Source organism: Lissotriton helveticus, chromosome 2_1 (genome assembly GCF_964261635.1).
Source record: "Lissotriton helveticus chromosome 2_1, aLisHel1.1, whole genome shotgun sequence".
NCBI classification, from domain to species: domain Eukaryota; kingdom Metazoa; phylum Chordata; class Amphibia; order Caudata; family Salamandridae; genus Lissotriton; species Lissotriton helveticus.
This window is the reverse complement of record NC_136059.1, coordinates 516,306,103-516,321,631: the sequence shown is the minus strand read 5'-3', so window position 1 is coordinate 516,321,631 and position 15,529 is coordinate 516,306,103. Positions and strand designations below refer to the sequence as shown.

The 15,529-nt window shown below is 42.9% G+C and overlaps 1 protein-coding gene across 2 annotated transcripts in view; it reads left to right on the top strand.

Moving 5' to 3' along the window:
- TRIM23 (tripartite motif containing 23) overlaps window positions 1–15,510 on the top strand; it is a 712,673-nt gene extending 697,163 nt beyond the window's left edge. For both annotated transcript variants that reach the window (XM_078675155.1, XM_078675156.1), the window contains one exon: window positions 12,219–15,510. In XM_078675155.1, coding sequence (XP_078531281.1) covers window positions 12,219–12,398 — 180 coding nt within the window. In that variant the 3' untranslated portion in view covers window positions 12,399–15,510. The remainder of the gene's footprint in view (window positions 1–12,218) is intronic.
- The last annotated feature ends 19 nt before the right edge of the window (window positions 15,511–15,529 follow it).

The following is a 15,529-nucleotide window of genomic DNA, read 5'->3' as shown; positions in this document are numbered from 1 at the left end:
ATGAAGTCTAGTGCCCCTTCCAGTATAAAAATCAGAAAAATCACGGAGAGCCATTACACAGTCCTGATGTCATCCGACACTCAGCCCAGCCACCCTCTGCCACCGCTCGCCCAGTGATTATTAAGGCCTCATCCATTGGCCACCTACCAACTGACTATGCTTCTAGGGGTGAATACTGCGGGAGAGCTCATCCTAACTCTGCTTTTATCATCACGACGACCACCCCCACCACCATAGCATAAGTTGAGAAGCTAAGAAACTCTTGGCATGGCCACTACTACCACCACTCTCCTTTCAAATGTTGCAGCGCCGCCAGGCACAGCTGCCACCTCTGCCTGGTGCCCTTGTTGGTTGATTACCTCTCGCTGCCTTAAATTGCTGCTCTGGTGAGCCACTTGCTGTGCTGGGCAGGCTCCAGCTCGGACCCTCAGGCCCGTACCTCAGTCTGTTGTGAGTCAGGACTCCCTCTAGCTCTGCAGAGCTGAGGAACCGCGTTCAAGATGGCTGCTCAGACAGGGATGGGGTAGTTGGACTGGTGATTTGGGGTGGCGCTTTTTAATATTTAAATATTTGCGCGCGCCAGGATGGACACAGTGCCCGCCCCCACCCAACACTTAACAAACACACCTGGTGGTCAGGTGAAGTTGTTGACGTATCATCCAGGGGCGGTAGGGGTCTGGCTGTACAACTGGGGCCGGGAGACTAGTCGCTTGGGGAAGAAGCGTCCTGATGAGACTGGGGTGGGGAGTTGATTTTAGCCCCGGAACTAAATTAGCGGAGAAACCCCCTGGAACTTGAGTCAGCTCAGCTCGCCCCTTGTCCGACTGCCTGGGTCAGAAGCGGTTAAATCTGTGATCTGATGCCGGATAATGGAGCCTGATTCATTTTCGCTATTGTGAGAGAAAAATGTCAGAGGCTTAGGCAGAGCAAGACACTTTTAGCGCACTGGCAGGCCGCTTTTTTATTATGTATTACATTACTAGTGCGTCTCTTCCTGGGGTGGTGCTGTTGGTCTTTTTACTAAGCTTATTTGCGTGACAATGTTTTTAATTGCTGTAATGCGGTACAGTGACAAAATACTTTCTTATAACACAAGATATGTGACACTTGGCAGGCTGGTATGTTTATTATTCATCCAAACTCTACTCAATATTTATGGGGTGGCGGTGGGAGGCACAGTTTGCTGGTAAGTTCTCATGCCAATTATCAAAAAATATGAAACCCCTCAGCGCTTTGTTCATTAACATATGGCAAGCTGTTCTCTTCCATAGTCCCCATACCATGGGGCGTATTTAAAAGCACTGGCGTTGGCACTGCATCACTTTTTATGACGCTCAGTGGCGCAGAGAGCTAAACCATATGTACAAGGCAACGCAAAGCCACTTGGCGTGGCTTTTCATGGTCTTGCAGATATGGTGTAAGCAGAGACGTTTTAAGGCAGGGGCAAAGTGCCCTTTGGCCCAAGGCCCCTGGCTTTCAGGGGGGTCCTGATAGAGCCATTGCTGTTCTGCAGAGTCTTGCCCTGATGACCTTGAATAATTCTTCAACAGATTGTTTTAAATACCGTTTTCCTTTCATTAATTTTAATGTGAGTGATGTGTGAGAGTTTATTACAGACATTTTGCAAAGAAATGTGTTTGTTTTATGCAACATCCATAAAAAAGTTTTTTTAAGATCAAAAAAGGACCTCACATATGAGAAATGGGAACGGATCACAGAGATTATTTTCAATATTAGCGAGCAGCTGCTGGGTTTCAATATTGAAAATAGGTCATGTAATAGGTCATGCATTTGCTAGCGATTAAGCTCTTGGCATTGTAAATGTCAATGCCATTTATTTAACGATTAAGCTATTGGCAATGTAAATGACAATGGCATTTATTTATGATTTTAAAAAAAATTTCATGAGCAATGCCAATAGCTCTACCTTTAATAATGCCGAGACCATTGCATTGTAAATGCTTGTTTAGTCAATACTCTGCACTGACTTGTGATGTTTAGTAATGTCATATTATCTTGCCTAACCAAATTTTTCAAGAGAATGCATAGTAGCAGCAGTGTTTTGCCTATCATTGTCTATATGTTATGGACCTGGGGACGCACTGGTTTGACAACCTACCTCACCGCCACACAGCTATTGGAGCTGTGTGGTCAAATAGTAGTTCTTTAGGTTGAGTGTTCCCAGCCTTCATTCAGTAAGTGGTAGTTGTGGTTTGACTAGTTACACTTTGTGTCTCTAACCTCCATATTTAGTCTAAGTACAATATCAACATCAGTGAAAAACAGTTTGGGCAGGCTTAACGAGATAGCGGCAAATAATAGGAACAAATTGCACCAGCAGTATTGTTATAGCTGGAGCAATTCACCCCATCACAGACAGGGAAAATTCTTCCAAAACGACACAAATGTGTAGGCACCCGACAAGTTCTTCATCAGGTTCCCATCTAATAAGTTAGATATTTTTCAAGTTTCATTGCAAACCCAGCTCTTCTAGTGATTTTAATAATTTCAGGTGATTTCTTTTTATTTATGTGTAGCCTGATAAATCTCTGAAGGCGTAAAACCTTCAGTGTGCCTGCAAGTCTTCCTGTATGAAATAAAGAAATGCATATCATTTTACAGGAATACATGTACTTGAGCCTCCCTATGAGAATGAGAATGCTCTGGTGTGCACCCCCCGCCAAATATTACCAATAAGGCTTTGTAAGAAATTGGTTTATTAGTTATGAAGAATTTCTCATCCTCAAGGAGCTATGAATATATAACTATCAGCTCTACTTTCGGGAGAGCCACACTACTGGAAAGCGGTCTCGTACCATATTTTCGCATTTGTCTGAGGTCCCTGGTCTCACCTAGGCACTCCCGACCTCTTTTTAGTTGGGATAGCGCAGTGAGCTCACTCACTCGCTCCCCGGTCAGCTCCCTGCCTGGCACGGGAGCCGTACTTCCTTTTCTTGGTCCTGTACCGTGTGGTTCTTCCCTCCTCCTCCAAGGCACGGGAGAGAGGAGGCAGTCCATGGCCATTCCTGGAGGGTGCGGCAGCGCTTCCCATTCATCCTCTCCTGTGCTGTGGTGTCCGGGCCCCCAGATCTCCATTTTTGCCCTCGCTGGGCAAAATTCTGGCTTTGTCAGTCTCCAGGGAGATGGCACCCCAGGGGCAATCCCGATACGGGCAAGGGGACCCGTCACTGATTGCGGGCATGTTAAAATGGGATCACATTTCTAATGCCCATAACTCGGACCCCGTAGGGCCAATATTAATGATAATGTGCTCATTTTAATCCTGATGGTGAGCGCTAGCCACCAGATGCAGTTCCAGCAGACCTACTGGCCTAAAACGTGATGTACTTGCCAGAGAGCTTGTCCTGAAGAGATCCACTGATCCTAGGATCAGCTGTAGGCGAGTTCTTAGTCCATCAAGGGGTTTATACCTCCAGCTTTCCATTGTGTTGCTGTTGTCGAGGTCCAGAGTCCAAATCCAACAACAACTATCTCTCCCTTGGGCAAGTGTTTTTAAATGGGTTGGAAAGTTCTAGAAGCCAGACACCCCTGGTGAATCCTAGGGTGCCACATCCCAACCCTCCTGCACAGGTGTAGCACGGTTACAACGAATTTTTTACAACGCACTACCATTACATCGCAACTTTTACCACGCAAACCATTACAACGCAATGCGCTGGGGGGCGCTCTAGGATAGGGAATGTATTTAATATACTATCCAACACCTTCCCTGCTATCCACGGGGACTGGAGTTGGAATAGTAAATTAAGTAATTCACTATCCAGCGCCTAAAAGCATTATGCGTTGTAATGGACTGCGTGGTAAAAACCGCGTTGTAAAGGCATGCGTGGTAAAAGCATGCGTTGTAGTGACACCAATCCCCTGCACAGCATGCTGGGGCAATTCATGGATGCGCCATCAAGAAGTCACTGTTTATATCTCCTCCCGGAGCCTCAGCTCCAACCCTAGCTGAAATCACTGCCTGGGCTTTTCCCACCACTTTTCCAGTTGTCTGGGCTTCCTCCTTTGATCAGTGGGCCTGGGCTGTCCCAACCCTGGTACAATGTGACAGCTAATTAATAGATGCAGATTTTCTTCCCCTTCCCTTTCTACTCGGAAGCTGGGTGAATCACTGTCAATTACTCCTTTTGGGTGGGAAGGCCTTTTTTCCCCTCAGCAGCAGAATAATTAACTTGGCCCAGCAGGGTGACAAAAGGCGTAGAACCTGAGCCGAGCCAGAGAAGTATGAAAATTCTAGACGACCCATAATGTGTACATGTATGATCTTGAAACGTGCGATTTCACACTGGGTTGCACATGTTTCACCCCAGTTTCATACTTTATAGGCCTAAGGGAAGTGAAACGGCACTCTCAGGCAGATTCCCCCATATGTATAATGCAGTGTCACTGCAGACAAAACAGTAAACCATACTGACTTTAGATATATGTGTTCCCACTAATATTATAAGTGTTACAACAAACAAATGATGGACGGAATGCTGACAATGCAAACATTCTCCCCCAGTCAAAAGATCTGTGTTAAATCCATTGTTCTTTTGCCCACTACACCACCCCAGTTTGGATCCAGCCATATGCAAATCAATCTTGACCCTGTGCCCCATGAGAACAGTCCAGACCGAACTACCAAGCCAGGTCCTTCCTGGACCGCAAACAAGCATCCTGGGACGGGTGTCAGGGTATGTCACTCTTCTTCAGCCAGGCTAGCTTGAATCCAGTGGCACAGTGAGCAAGGGACCCACGTCTGGGCATACCCATCCCACTTAGGGCTGAAAAGTGTTACAACAAACAATTGATGGACGGAATGCTGACAATGCAAACATTCTCCCCAGTCAAAAGATCTGGGTTGAATCCATTGTTCTTTTGCCCACTACACCACCCCAGTTTGGACCCAGCCATATGCAAATCAGTCTTGACCCTGTGCCCCATGGAAACAGTGCAGACCGAACTGCCAGGCCAGGTCCTCCCTGGACCGGAAACTAGCATTCTGGGACGGGTTTCAGGGTATGTCACCCTTCTTCAGCCAGGCTAGCTTGATTCCAGTGGCACAATGAGCAAGGGACCCATGTCTGGGCATACCCATCCCACTTAGGGCGAAAAGTGTTGCAACAAACAAATGATGGACGGAATGCTGACAATGCAAACATTCTCCCCCAGTCACAAAATCTGGGTTAAATCCATCGTTCTTTTGCCCACTACGCCACCCCAGTTTGGGCCCAGCCATTTGTTTGCTGTAACACTAATATTATAAGGCCTATCTCAAGTCACCATCTAACCTTGGATAGTCCCCTCTGCATTAGTCTAACTGTGATCAGTTCCTGGGCTATGCACAACTGTTGTCTCAACCGCACCGTCCGAATAGGTGTAACCAACCAAGTGCCCCTTACTCTAGCTGCGTCACAGCGGCCTTATCTTAAAAGGCGGACACTGGCTGTAAATATGCGCAGTCTATTTACCATGTGATTACTGTGGGTGAGACACAATAGTGAGACTCACCCACAGTATAGTAAAAATTAAACAATCTGGGTGATCTAAAAAGCAAACAAACCTGGGCGTTCTAAGTGGGCGGAACCTATTTATAACAGGGTTACATCGACAGTGCAAATAAAAGTGCGGATAGTGTGCAGCCCTTGTTTGTGCCCCTCTGTGAAGTGATTCCAAAAAATGATTGGAAGTAGTATCTCCCCATCTTGACTTTTGCAGTTGTGTTCATGGGTAAATGTTTGGTCCACCCAATTATCCCTGGGCTAAATCCCATCTTGAACAGGACTGCAAATAGATATCACCAATAAAGAGAATCAAAGGCTTTTTCCATATCCGTGGACACCACATTCAGCAGTCTTGCCTCACATGAGCACTCTCCTGTGACAGGGAAAAGCCTTCTAATGTCTTTCACTGTGCTTCTCTGCATGATGAATTCTGAGTGGTCTGGATGCATTAGTTTGTCTAGAAAAGACATAATTCTGTTCACAAGTTATTTTCTCTAGCAGTTTACAATCTGTGTTCAACATGAAGAGGGGGCAATATAAAGACACCTCAAGCAGAGCTTGATGTGGTTTGGAGATAACCTATATCACGGCTCCCCTAAAAGCTTGTGGCAGTATCCTATGTTCTGGTATACTGGCAGTAGTCTGCTGGCCGATAGTGCACTATATCTGATGTTAAACCCGGAAGGGAACTGTTCAGTCTTACTCTCTAATTACCATTTTGATCTCATCTGACCCTAATGGCTCGTTTAGTGTCACACCCTGCATTGACCACTTTCTTCAAATCAAGTCCTTCAATATAGTTGTCTGATATTTCTCTCACAATATTTCTGGATGCAGTGTACAGCTTTGTTTTTTAAGTCTGCATAACGTTGTTTATGTCGGTGTGTTTGATAGCATCCTCATCTGGGCTCCTCAGTACCAGGATGGGGCATTTTGAGGTCCCACTTCAAAACAGCCAAGACTACCTGACTTGTCGCCCTCACTGTGTTGTTTAGTTCTCCACTACCTTTAGTCCTGTTGTCACAGTTCCCACAATGTCTCTTTATAAGTCGTTCTTGTGCCTATTAAGTCCCTCATTACTTGTGGTTCCATCACCGCTGTGATATCCAACTGCCTGATCTCCTTCTCCCACCTGGTATCATCTCTATCAAGGTTCTCACATCCCGTATATGATGTCTGAATGTATATTCTCTAGAGATAGACCTAGTAGGCCATCCATATTCATTGTTATTTATGGAGTCATTCCTTCATTATCTTTGAAGTATTGCTCAATGTAAGCCCTGATACTGTCTTTAACCATTGTATCTTGTAAGGATAGTGTTTGTGACCGCCAAGTAGGGATGCCCGCAGCATACCTTCCCTAAAATTAATATACCAGTACTGGATTGTGGTTGGAAATTGTGTGTCCAAGTCACATGTAATGAGTGTAGGTTGCCAGAGTAAACGAAATTGCCGGGCTTTTTATTTCGAAGGCTCCGAAGTTACCAGGGTAACTTCTTTTATGTATTTGGGGATTCTCTTTGATGAAAAAAGGTACATGGGCTGCTCAATATAAACTTAAAGTCAATGGCATGGCTAGGGCAATTGCGGCCATAAATGGATTTGCCAAACGGTTAGGAACCAAACCTGTTGAGGCAATTGTGAACATCTACAAAGCTAAATGTATCGCAGTTGCAACATATGGCTCCTCTATCTGGGGGTATAGAGCTATGGAGGGGATACAGCTAGAGGAGAATACATTTTTACGGGGTATATTATCGGTTCCCCAATCAACACCCACCTATGCTGTACATCAGGAACTGGGGGTGGGTTATATAACCGATACCCTCAGGTTGGCGCCAGTTATTTTTTGGCTTAAATTGTGGCTTAATCCAGAATTAGACCTCAATCACAGACTGATCAGGGATTGTCTCACTTTGGATGGTGTACATAAGGTTAGGTGGCTTGTTTATGTAAGGGAAACATTGGTAACTGTTGGTCGACAGAACCTTTATGATGAACCTGGGTTGATCACGAAAATGGATCCCAGCGGGGTGAAGAAACAGCTTTTAAATTTGTGGGCAGTACAACGGGAGGAATTGGAGCTGAAAAAAGTAACGGTAAAAGCCCATTATCTTTTAAAAACTACGCCGTCGATGGAACCTTACCTGAAAACTGTGACTAGATCTTTCCATCGTATACTCCTTACACGCTTCCGTTTTAATTTAATTCACCTCTCACTGGGAAATTCCAAGGGGTGGTGCAGGCTGGAAGAACTAGGGCCATGCACTTGCGAAAAATTTTCAGCCCAGGACACAATGCATTTAATAATGTTCTGTGACTTGTATAGTGACATCAGGAAGAGGTTTCTTTTTCCCTTACTAAAAAGAAAGGGTTTTATCCAAGTTAAGCCAGCCTTATTGTACTTACAGTTACTAAGTGACCCCAATGAGATCTTTTATATAGCCAGTTTTCTTACGGCAGCTGTCCGGTTGAGAAATAGCTGTGAGAAGAGCCCATAATTAATGAGGTTTTAATTTTGATTTTATCCTTTTAAACTTGGTTTTTATGACTGGTATTTTGTAATGAGTTTTATATCAATTATCTTGGATGTATTGTTACTTTTGTCCTGTAAATGCACTTTACCTGGCCAGTACTGTATTGCGTTCTTTGCACATAACCTGCCCACTGCCGGATTGTATCACACTATGGACACTTTATATTGTATTTTTGCACATATATGTATGTATGTATGTATTTTGTGTCTGTACTTTTATGGTTTTAACTTAACCAAATAAAGTGGTTTGACTGACTGTGTGTCCCAGGTGTTCTCTGTATTCTATGGCCCAAAGCATGTACTCGGACAATATCATATCCATTTTGATGAGTTCATGCATGGAGGAACAAAATATATATTCTGTTTTTGTTCGGTTAAGTTTCGGTCAAGTTCCACTTGGGTAACCCCAACGTTCCTTACTACAAGTATGCCAGGCAATGCATGCAGTTATAGTCTCCCCCCCCCCCCCCCCCCTTCCCATACACACACAAGGACGGGGTTTGCAAAAGTCACACCAGTTGAGGTGTTCGCAAATCTGTGTGTTCTAGCCATGAGGTTGAGGGTGCAAAGAGGCTCGCAATCACTTTAGGTTTACTATTTAGCGTACATTCTACTATCGCATATCTGCCGTCAGGGTCTATCTTGGTATCGAGCATTGTGAGAGGCAGCCCTGGCTGGACCCATGTTAATGCAACCCTTTGCATATGATGAATATGTTGTATACTACATTAGTCCCTCCATCTACTAGGCACCCATCGTAGTTGAGTGCCTCTACAGTAGACTGGTTACATCCACATCCCACCTATTTATGTATCATTGTTTTGTGTCACTTTTCACAGCCTTGTATGTGGTAGTGTGTGTTCTGCTGACATTATATGTGATGGTGCTGGTCCTAAAAGTGATGACATAATGCGGAGGAAGCTAGTGTACTTCCTTTGACCTTCGAGATCAGACTTCTTTTGTCTTTTGCCATGTTGTATTGTGTAGAATGCTTTTGAAAGAGGGACATTTTGGACTCCTTGAGATTATACTGCAGGGTGTTGGCTCCATTCAGGTCTGAGAGAACTAAGGCTTGTGAAGAATGCTCTGAAATCTATTTTCTTGGCGATGTGCTCTTTGACCCCTTGGCTGCGGCGGTAATTCCGCCGCAGCGCTAAGGGGAGGGGGGCCACGCGGCGCCGCCATGCTCGTGACGGAACCACTCCGTCACGAGCCTCGGGCGCGCTGTGCTTGTGACGGAGTGGTTCCGTCACGGCCCCGCCCGCTCAATAGAACGTGCCGCGCAGGCGCGGCGGCCGGGCCGTGACGGAACCACTCCGTCACCAGCACAGCGCGTCCGTGGCTGGTAACGGAGTGGCTCCGTCATCAGCATCGATGAGGTTAAAGGCACGGTTGGTCTTGAGGGTGAACCAAACCAACTTGTTGCCAACTGGGGAAATCAATGTTTGACTTGCTAATTAATTGCTGATGCAGGTGGACAGGAGGAATTATGTCTTGTCCAGGCTGAGCACTGCATAGGCTCTGAACATCAAATCTGAATGAGTTCCACACAGGTTTTGAGGATGATAAATGATGGATGTGGTGGACCGCTTCCTGATCTCTCTACGTTTCAGTTCTAGGAAGTCTGCTGGTTGGAGGTTGGGTAAACATATGGATCATGTCACCCTACATATGAATCTTAGAAAGATGTTGCAGCTACACTGGGATTGATGGCAAGACATTCTCTCTTAATACACTTGTAGATCTTGGGATGTCCTCTGTGTCATGCAGCTCATATTGGGGGACAATGGGAATCTTGCTTTTTTATCAACTGGGGGTGCGCAGCTCATTAAGTCCAATAGGCAGATATTGATGTAAAAATGACTTCTTTATTCCAAATTTGTAAAAATCATCAGACATAGACACTCCAGCCAACGTGTTTCATTCCCTTACTGGGAACTTCATCAGGGCATTGAAAAGTAACGGCTTGAATATGCCTCCAAACTTTGGTAGTTACTCGCGTCCCGTACTGTCAGAATCGATGGACTCTTCCCAAGGTTAGCGTGTGTTCCTATGTATGCCTTTTAGGCTATTATATATTTGTGATGGTTCTGTAGGCGTCTGTTCCGTGTAACGCAATGTAGCCAAATGACGTAGAACAAATAAGTAACTGATATCTCAATACCCGATGTATTTTAATGACAGTTTAATATTTCTTACAATCCCGTATATTGCACTGGGGCCAAGCACTCGAGGAGAGAGGAAGACTGACTCAGCGTCCAGGATTTATCATACCTGCCGCCATGGTGCTTGGCCCCAGTGCAATACTTTTCATTGCCCTGAGGAAGTTCCCAGTAAGGGAATGAAACGCGTTGGCTGGAGTGTCTATGTCTGATGATTTTTACAAATTTGGAATAAAGAAGTTATTTTTACATCACTATATGTCTATTGGACTTAATGAGCTGCGCAAGCCCATTTGATAAAAAAGCATTTCTTTGATCTGGAGCACATTGACATCACGCAACGGCTGGTGTTGGGGTTGGTTGCGTAGCAAACGTACTTATTGGAACTGGCTTGCGGTGCGGAGCAAGTGGTCCACCATTGCTCCATTGGACGACAATAAGAATCTTGCAGCTTAAGAAGTCAAACTCTTTGCTCTAGCTGCAGCACTGATAATTATTTTCATCTGCTTAGGGGATCCTAAATCCATTATGGTCTCCTCCTTCCTGGGGAATCCTTTTTTTGGGGTCCTTTGTGGGGATGAAAACTCCTGAATGACTCACCAGTGTAGTTGTAGGATCATCCATCAAGACCTTGGATTTCAAAACCTAGCAAGGGGGCTACACTGTCTTCTCCATCTGGCAGTGCAGGAACTCCAAGCACTTGTATTGTGGATGTGTTTTCCTTATTCTCTAGGTTTTCCATGTCTCTTTCCAGATACTCCATAGCGCAGATGGTATCACTGTTAAAATCTTCATACTGAGGAATACTTTCTTAGTTTTTGTGAGCTTGAGTTTCCAGACATCACTCCTGTCTTGAGATTCTAAAATGACCTTTGTAGATATGTCTTCTAAACATTGCTCTGTCAAGGACATCCCGTGATTTATACTCCCAGTAGTAGCACTTGGGTATTTCAGAAGCTCCAGTGAAAAGGTTTCTTCATGGGTTATATTGACTTCCCATGGGTTTTGATCATTGTGCAGCTCAGATGGTTGACACACACTGATGTCTCGGGCAGGTGTCCTGTTTATCTTTGGGGGCCTTTACTTTTCTGTACTTTTGGCAGCATGATTAAACATTACTTTCACAAATCTGCTGTTCATTACCCCTCTGGTCTCTCCATAGCGGGGTTTCTCTAGCACCACGTAATGATATCATGCCTTGCAGATGTGTATATGCACCTGGGCAAGTCACAGTAATGTCTGTCCCACACTACTTCTGGATTGCTGCACCTTGCTGGAGAATCCGACACATCTTTTGCTACACAGGGTATTACTGCTTAAAGAAAGCACTAGAGTACTGGTTCATCGCCAAGACTCCATTGGAATCCAAAGCAGATTACCACAATCTTCGTCTCTGCATCACTGGGGCGGCTCCTCACTCTGGAGCCGCTCTTCTTTCCGCAGTAGCTATGGGAGCTACATTCTACCCTTAATCCTGGACGTCATCTTGGATTGCACATAGGGAGAACAAGCATCCGGTTCCTCAATATTACCAGCTCACAGAAGGGGGTAGAAGCTCTAAAACACTACAGGCCTTCTACTCTAGGTATCAGTGCAGAAATGAACTCTTGTCTCTGGTGATCATGAGCCCCTCGCAACAACACCTGGGTGTGGAAAGTGAGCAGAGGCATAGACCTACAGAGACAGATCTACTTTACTTCCCTTCCCAAAATTTTGCCTTTAAAGGTACTGCTAATGCAAAATGTTTTTGGAACAGCAGTATTCTGTCGATCAGTTTAATGGTTATATTCTTGATGGGGAAAGCGTTGGCTTGTGATATTCTGATTAGACGTTAAAGCAAACATTTTGATTTCTGTGTCTCTGACTTTATTTGCAATATGTTGTGACAGTAAGTTCATTGTTCCTTATTATTCTTGTCAGTGGTATTCAGAAATACTTTAAATAGTGTTGTACTTATGCACCTCATTTCTAATATTCTACTCAAGTTAAAAAAAAATATTGGTTGTCTTTCAGGATGTTGCAGGAGCACTATCAGTGGAAGAGGTGACCGAACTGCTCAGTCTCCACAAACTTTGTTGCGGTCGCAGCTGGTATATTCAAGGCTGTGATGCCCGAAGTGGCATGGGACTCTATGAAGGACTTGACTGGCTCTCAAGACAACTTGTGGCTGCAGGAGTCCTGGATGTTGCTTAATTTAATACGTTTGTGTTAAACTCATGTACATATGTAACAATTCAGTGAATATCTTTCATCTGTAACTGTTATTAGCACGTCACACAATAGTTGGTTAGCACTGGTTCTAACAATGCTATAGTACAATTTACATGAAAGCAGATTAATAATAACCCTTCAGTTTTTAGAATAGGTATTGTTACAGGTTATAACATAGTTCTTCGCTTAGAATTGTACTATGGTGATTAACAGTGTAATGTGATACAAGATGCATGATTTCCTAAGAGTAAGCATTATGTATGTAGCGTAACCTGCTTGGGTGTCTGGGAGTCAGGCAGTCTATGTTACCTTGGGGAATGTTGAGAAGCACAAGGTGCAGCCAAGTGCCTAAAACCCCTAAACTGTTTTAGATTAATGCACCTCGGAGTATACTGCACTTTTAATCCATGGTAAAATTATGAAAAACTCCGTTTTAATTGCAAGAAATGTAAACTAGCTGTAAGTTTATTTCCAGTGTATATTTTCCTGTATCATCAAAACCCATTGCAATAGTATTTTGAGATATTTATTATACAATACCTGTAACATCAGTTCCAAATCCCAAACCTGGATTAAGTAGATATGTATTGTTCATATAGATTAGTTTGTTTACACTAAGGTCACAGTATTTACTTTTTTCATTTTGTATAGTTTTTTTGTTTGCAGTTTTAAAGCGCCTTTTGTTAGTTTGTTTTGTCTATTTGAATATATAACTTTCAAAAACTCTTAAGTCTTATGTTTGGAGTTGAGCTTGCTCGCTAAAAAACTAAATTGGTAAAGTGGCTGGTGAATCTTAAGGTCAATCTGCAGGCTATATAGTTAAATTCCATCTTGCAGGAGATAAGAAATGAGAGAGTCCATATTGAGATAGTCCAATAAGAGAGTACAAATGGACCTGCCTTCCAGGAAAAAAGGAGACAACTTGACTCTTGAATTGGCTATTTTTGGAGCCCTCACGGAAAATAAATCAGTCCTCTGAAACAATGATCGGGTTAACGAAATGGGCAATTTTTTTATGGAAATCTTAAATCAGTTCCCTGTGAAGAATATGTAGCACTTCATCTGAGCAGTTAATAGCTTCTTCAATTTTTATTATCAATTTCCTAATATGAGAAAAGGAGCTATTCTAATTCAGCGATAAAAGAGTTGCAAAAGTACAGTTTAAAAAAAAAAAATTATTTTAATATAGTATATTGGTTTGATTTGTTACGCATACATTTTAGTTATACCAAAACATATTTGTGAGCAGTGTGCAAGCTTTGAGAGTATGAAGATGAACTTCCTAGAGGAAGACTTGATTTCCTCCTCATTTCCTTGTGAGAAATTAAACATCAGTATGCATCACATACTGTTTGCTGTTTCATATTCTGTTTTAGAACTGACATCTTGGACTGCTTCAATACTTACATCTGTTCGTATTCTATGCTTCCTTGATCACAATAGCAATCCTACGACTAGTGCTCTTTGTTTTTTAAAAATAACATATTAGGTGCTATCCATCACAATAAATTGCCAGTTATATTGCAGGAGTAGGAGTGACCTTAAAAGGAAAAAAAAACATCTGTTCAAATTCTGACTCAAGGTTCCTAAGAGACAATGTCAAAACAACGATAATCGCTTCATTGCATCACTGCCTGTAATACTTGCAGAAGGCAGGTTGTAATTAGCGGCAAAGGAAATACCAGTCATCATGAGCTTTACAGGCAATCTTTAAAATGTGTGTATTGCGAGTGCCCCAACTGTAATGTGTACCCATTTAAGAGACTGTCAAAGAAACTTGCTACATTATGGAATATTCTACTTCCTGGGAATATGCAATTAACAGAAACCTTACGGACGGACGTTTTTAGAATTCATCTGCCTACTGTAATATACGAGCAGCCGATGAATATAAAAGGAATTTGGTATAACTTCATATTATACATTTTAACACCAAGCAGTTGAGCACTTTCCCAAAGGACTTCAAATGGTTTGTTGAAGGCAAGCGAAAAGTGATTTTCTGCAGTATCAAGGAATAGTGGATCAAAGTGAAGCCTCTGTTGGAAATCACATTTTCTTTTCTCTAGATATTAGGAGCATGATGTGTTGTCTTCTGAGCACTTGTCCCTTTCCTTGTATATTAACCACACAGCAAGGTTTGTCCTTCACGCAGTAATGTACTGATCACCATAGCTTTTGGATCATTAAATGCTTGGAAACTCTCATACGTAGTAGATTACCACCCTTCAGATAGAAAGTGGTGTGGCTTGGGAGCTACCAGCCTTTTTGGAAACATTGTATTAATGTGCCTGGGTTATGTTACTTGCTCTGTAGCTCTGCTTCACAGGTTTTAAGAATGTATCTTCAGAGTGTGGACTTAAATTGTCAGGACACTATCAACATAGTAGAAGGACACTGTTAGATATGCTTTTCTCCATATGGTCTTACCTAAAGGAACTAGTGAAGGCTCTGCGGAGCAAGATGGGAAGTACGAATTATGAAGTTGCAGATTGGAAGGTTTGTGTGCTAGACCCCTTAACAACAGTAAGGTAATACTTTTAGATAATTTAAATCCCTTTTATCCTGGTAGCAAACTGTATGGGAAATTGTAATACATGGTCCTGCAATTAGTCTAACATGAGGTATTTAGTGTGGGATTCTTTCACTCACCTTTGGAATGTATTTGTGAATTTGGACCTTTGATAGAATGTATCACTTTCTTTTTGCTGTTCCAATGCAAAGTTAAAATGTGTAACTTTACTGTAGTGAGATATGTTGGTCTGAAAAGTTACTTGAACTTGCCATTTGTTTTGCTAAAACAGGACCTTCGAAACGTGAGCATGATCATTTTTGGAAAAGTGTAATGTAAACATGGCATACGTGTGATTTTTCTGAACTTAAAGAGTTCTCATAGTATGTTTGCCTACAAAAAACATTGTTTCAGCTTGTGAATCATTTAATATTTTACTGAAGTTACTGTGAAACTGGATCTTTATCTGAATTGTAGGCGCGTATTTATAAGGTACTCCTAGGTTTTCTTTCTGTACCAAGTTAACAATACACTATACGGAGCTCGCTTCGATAGTACATTAAAAGCTTAGTTTACTACTTACAATTTTCTTGCTTTCAGTGTT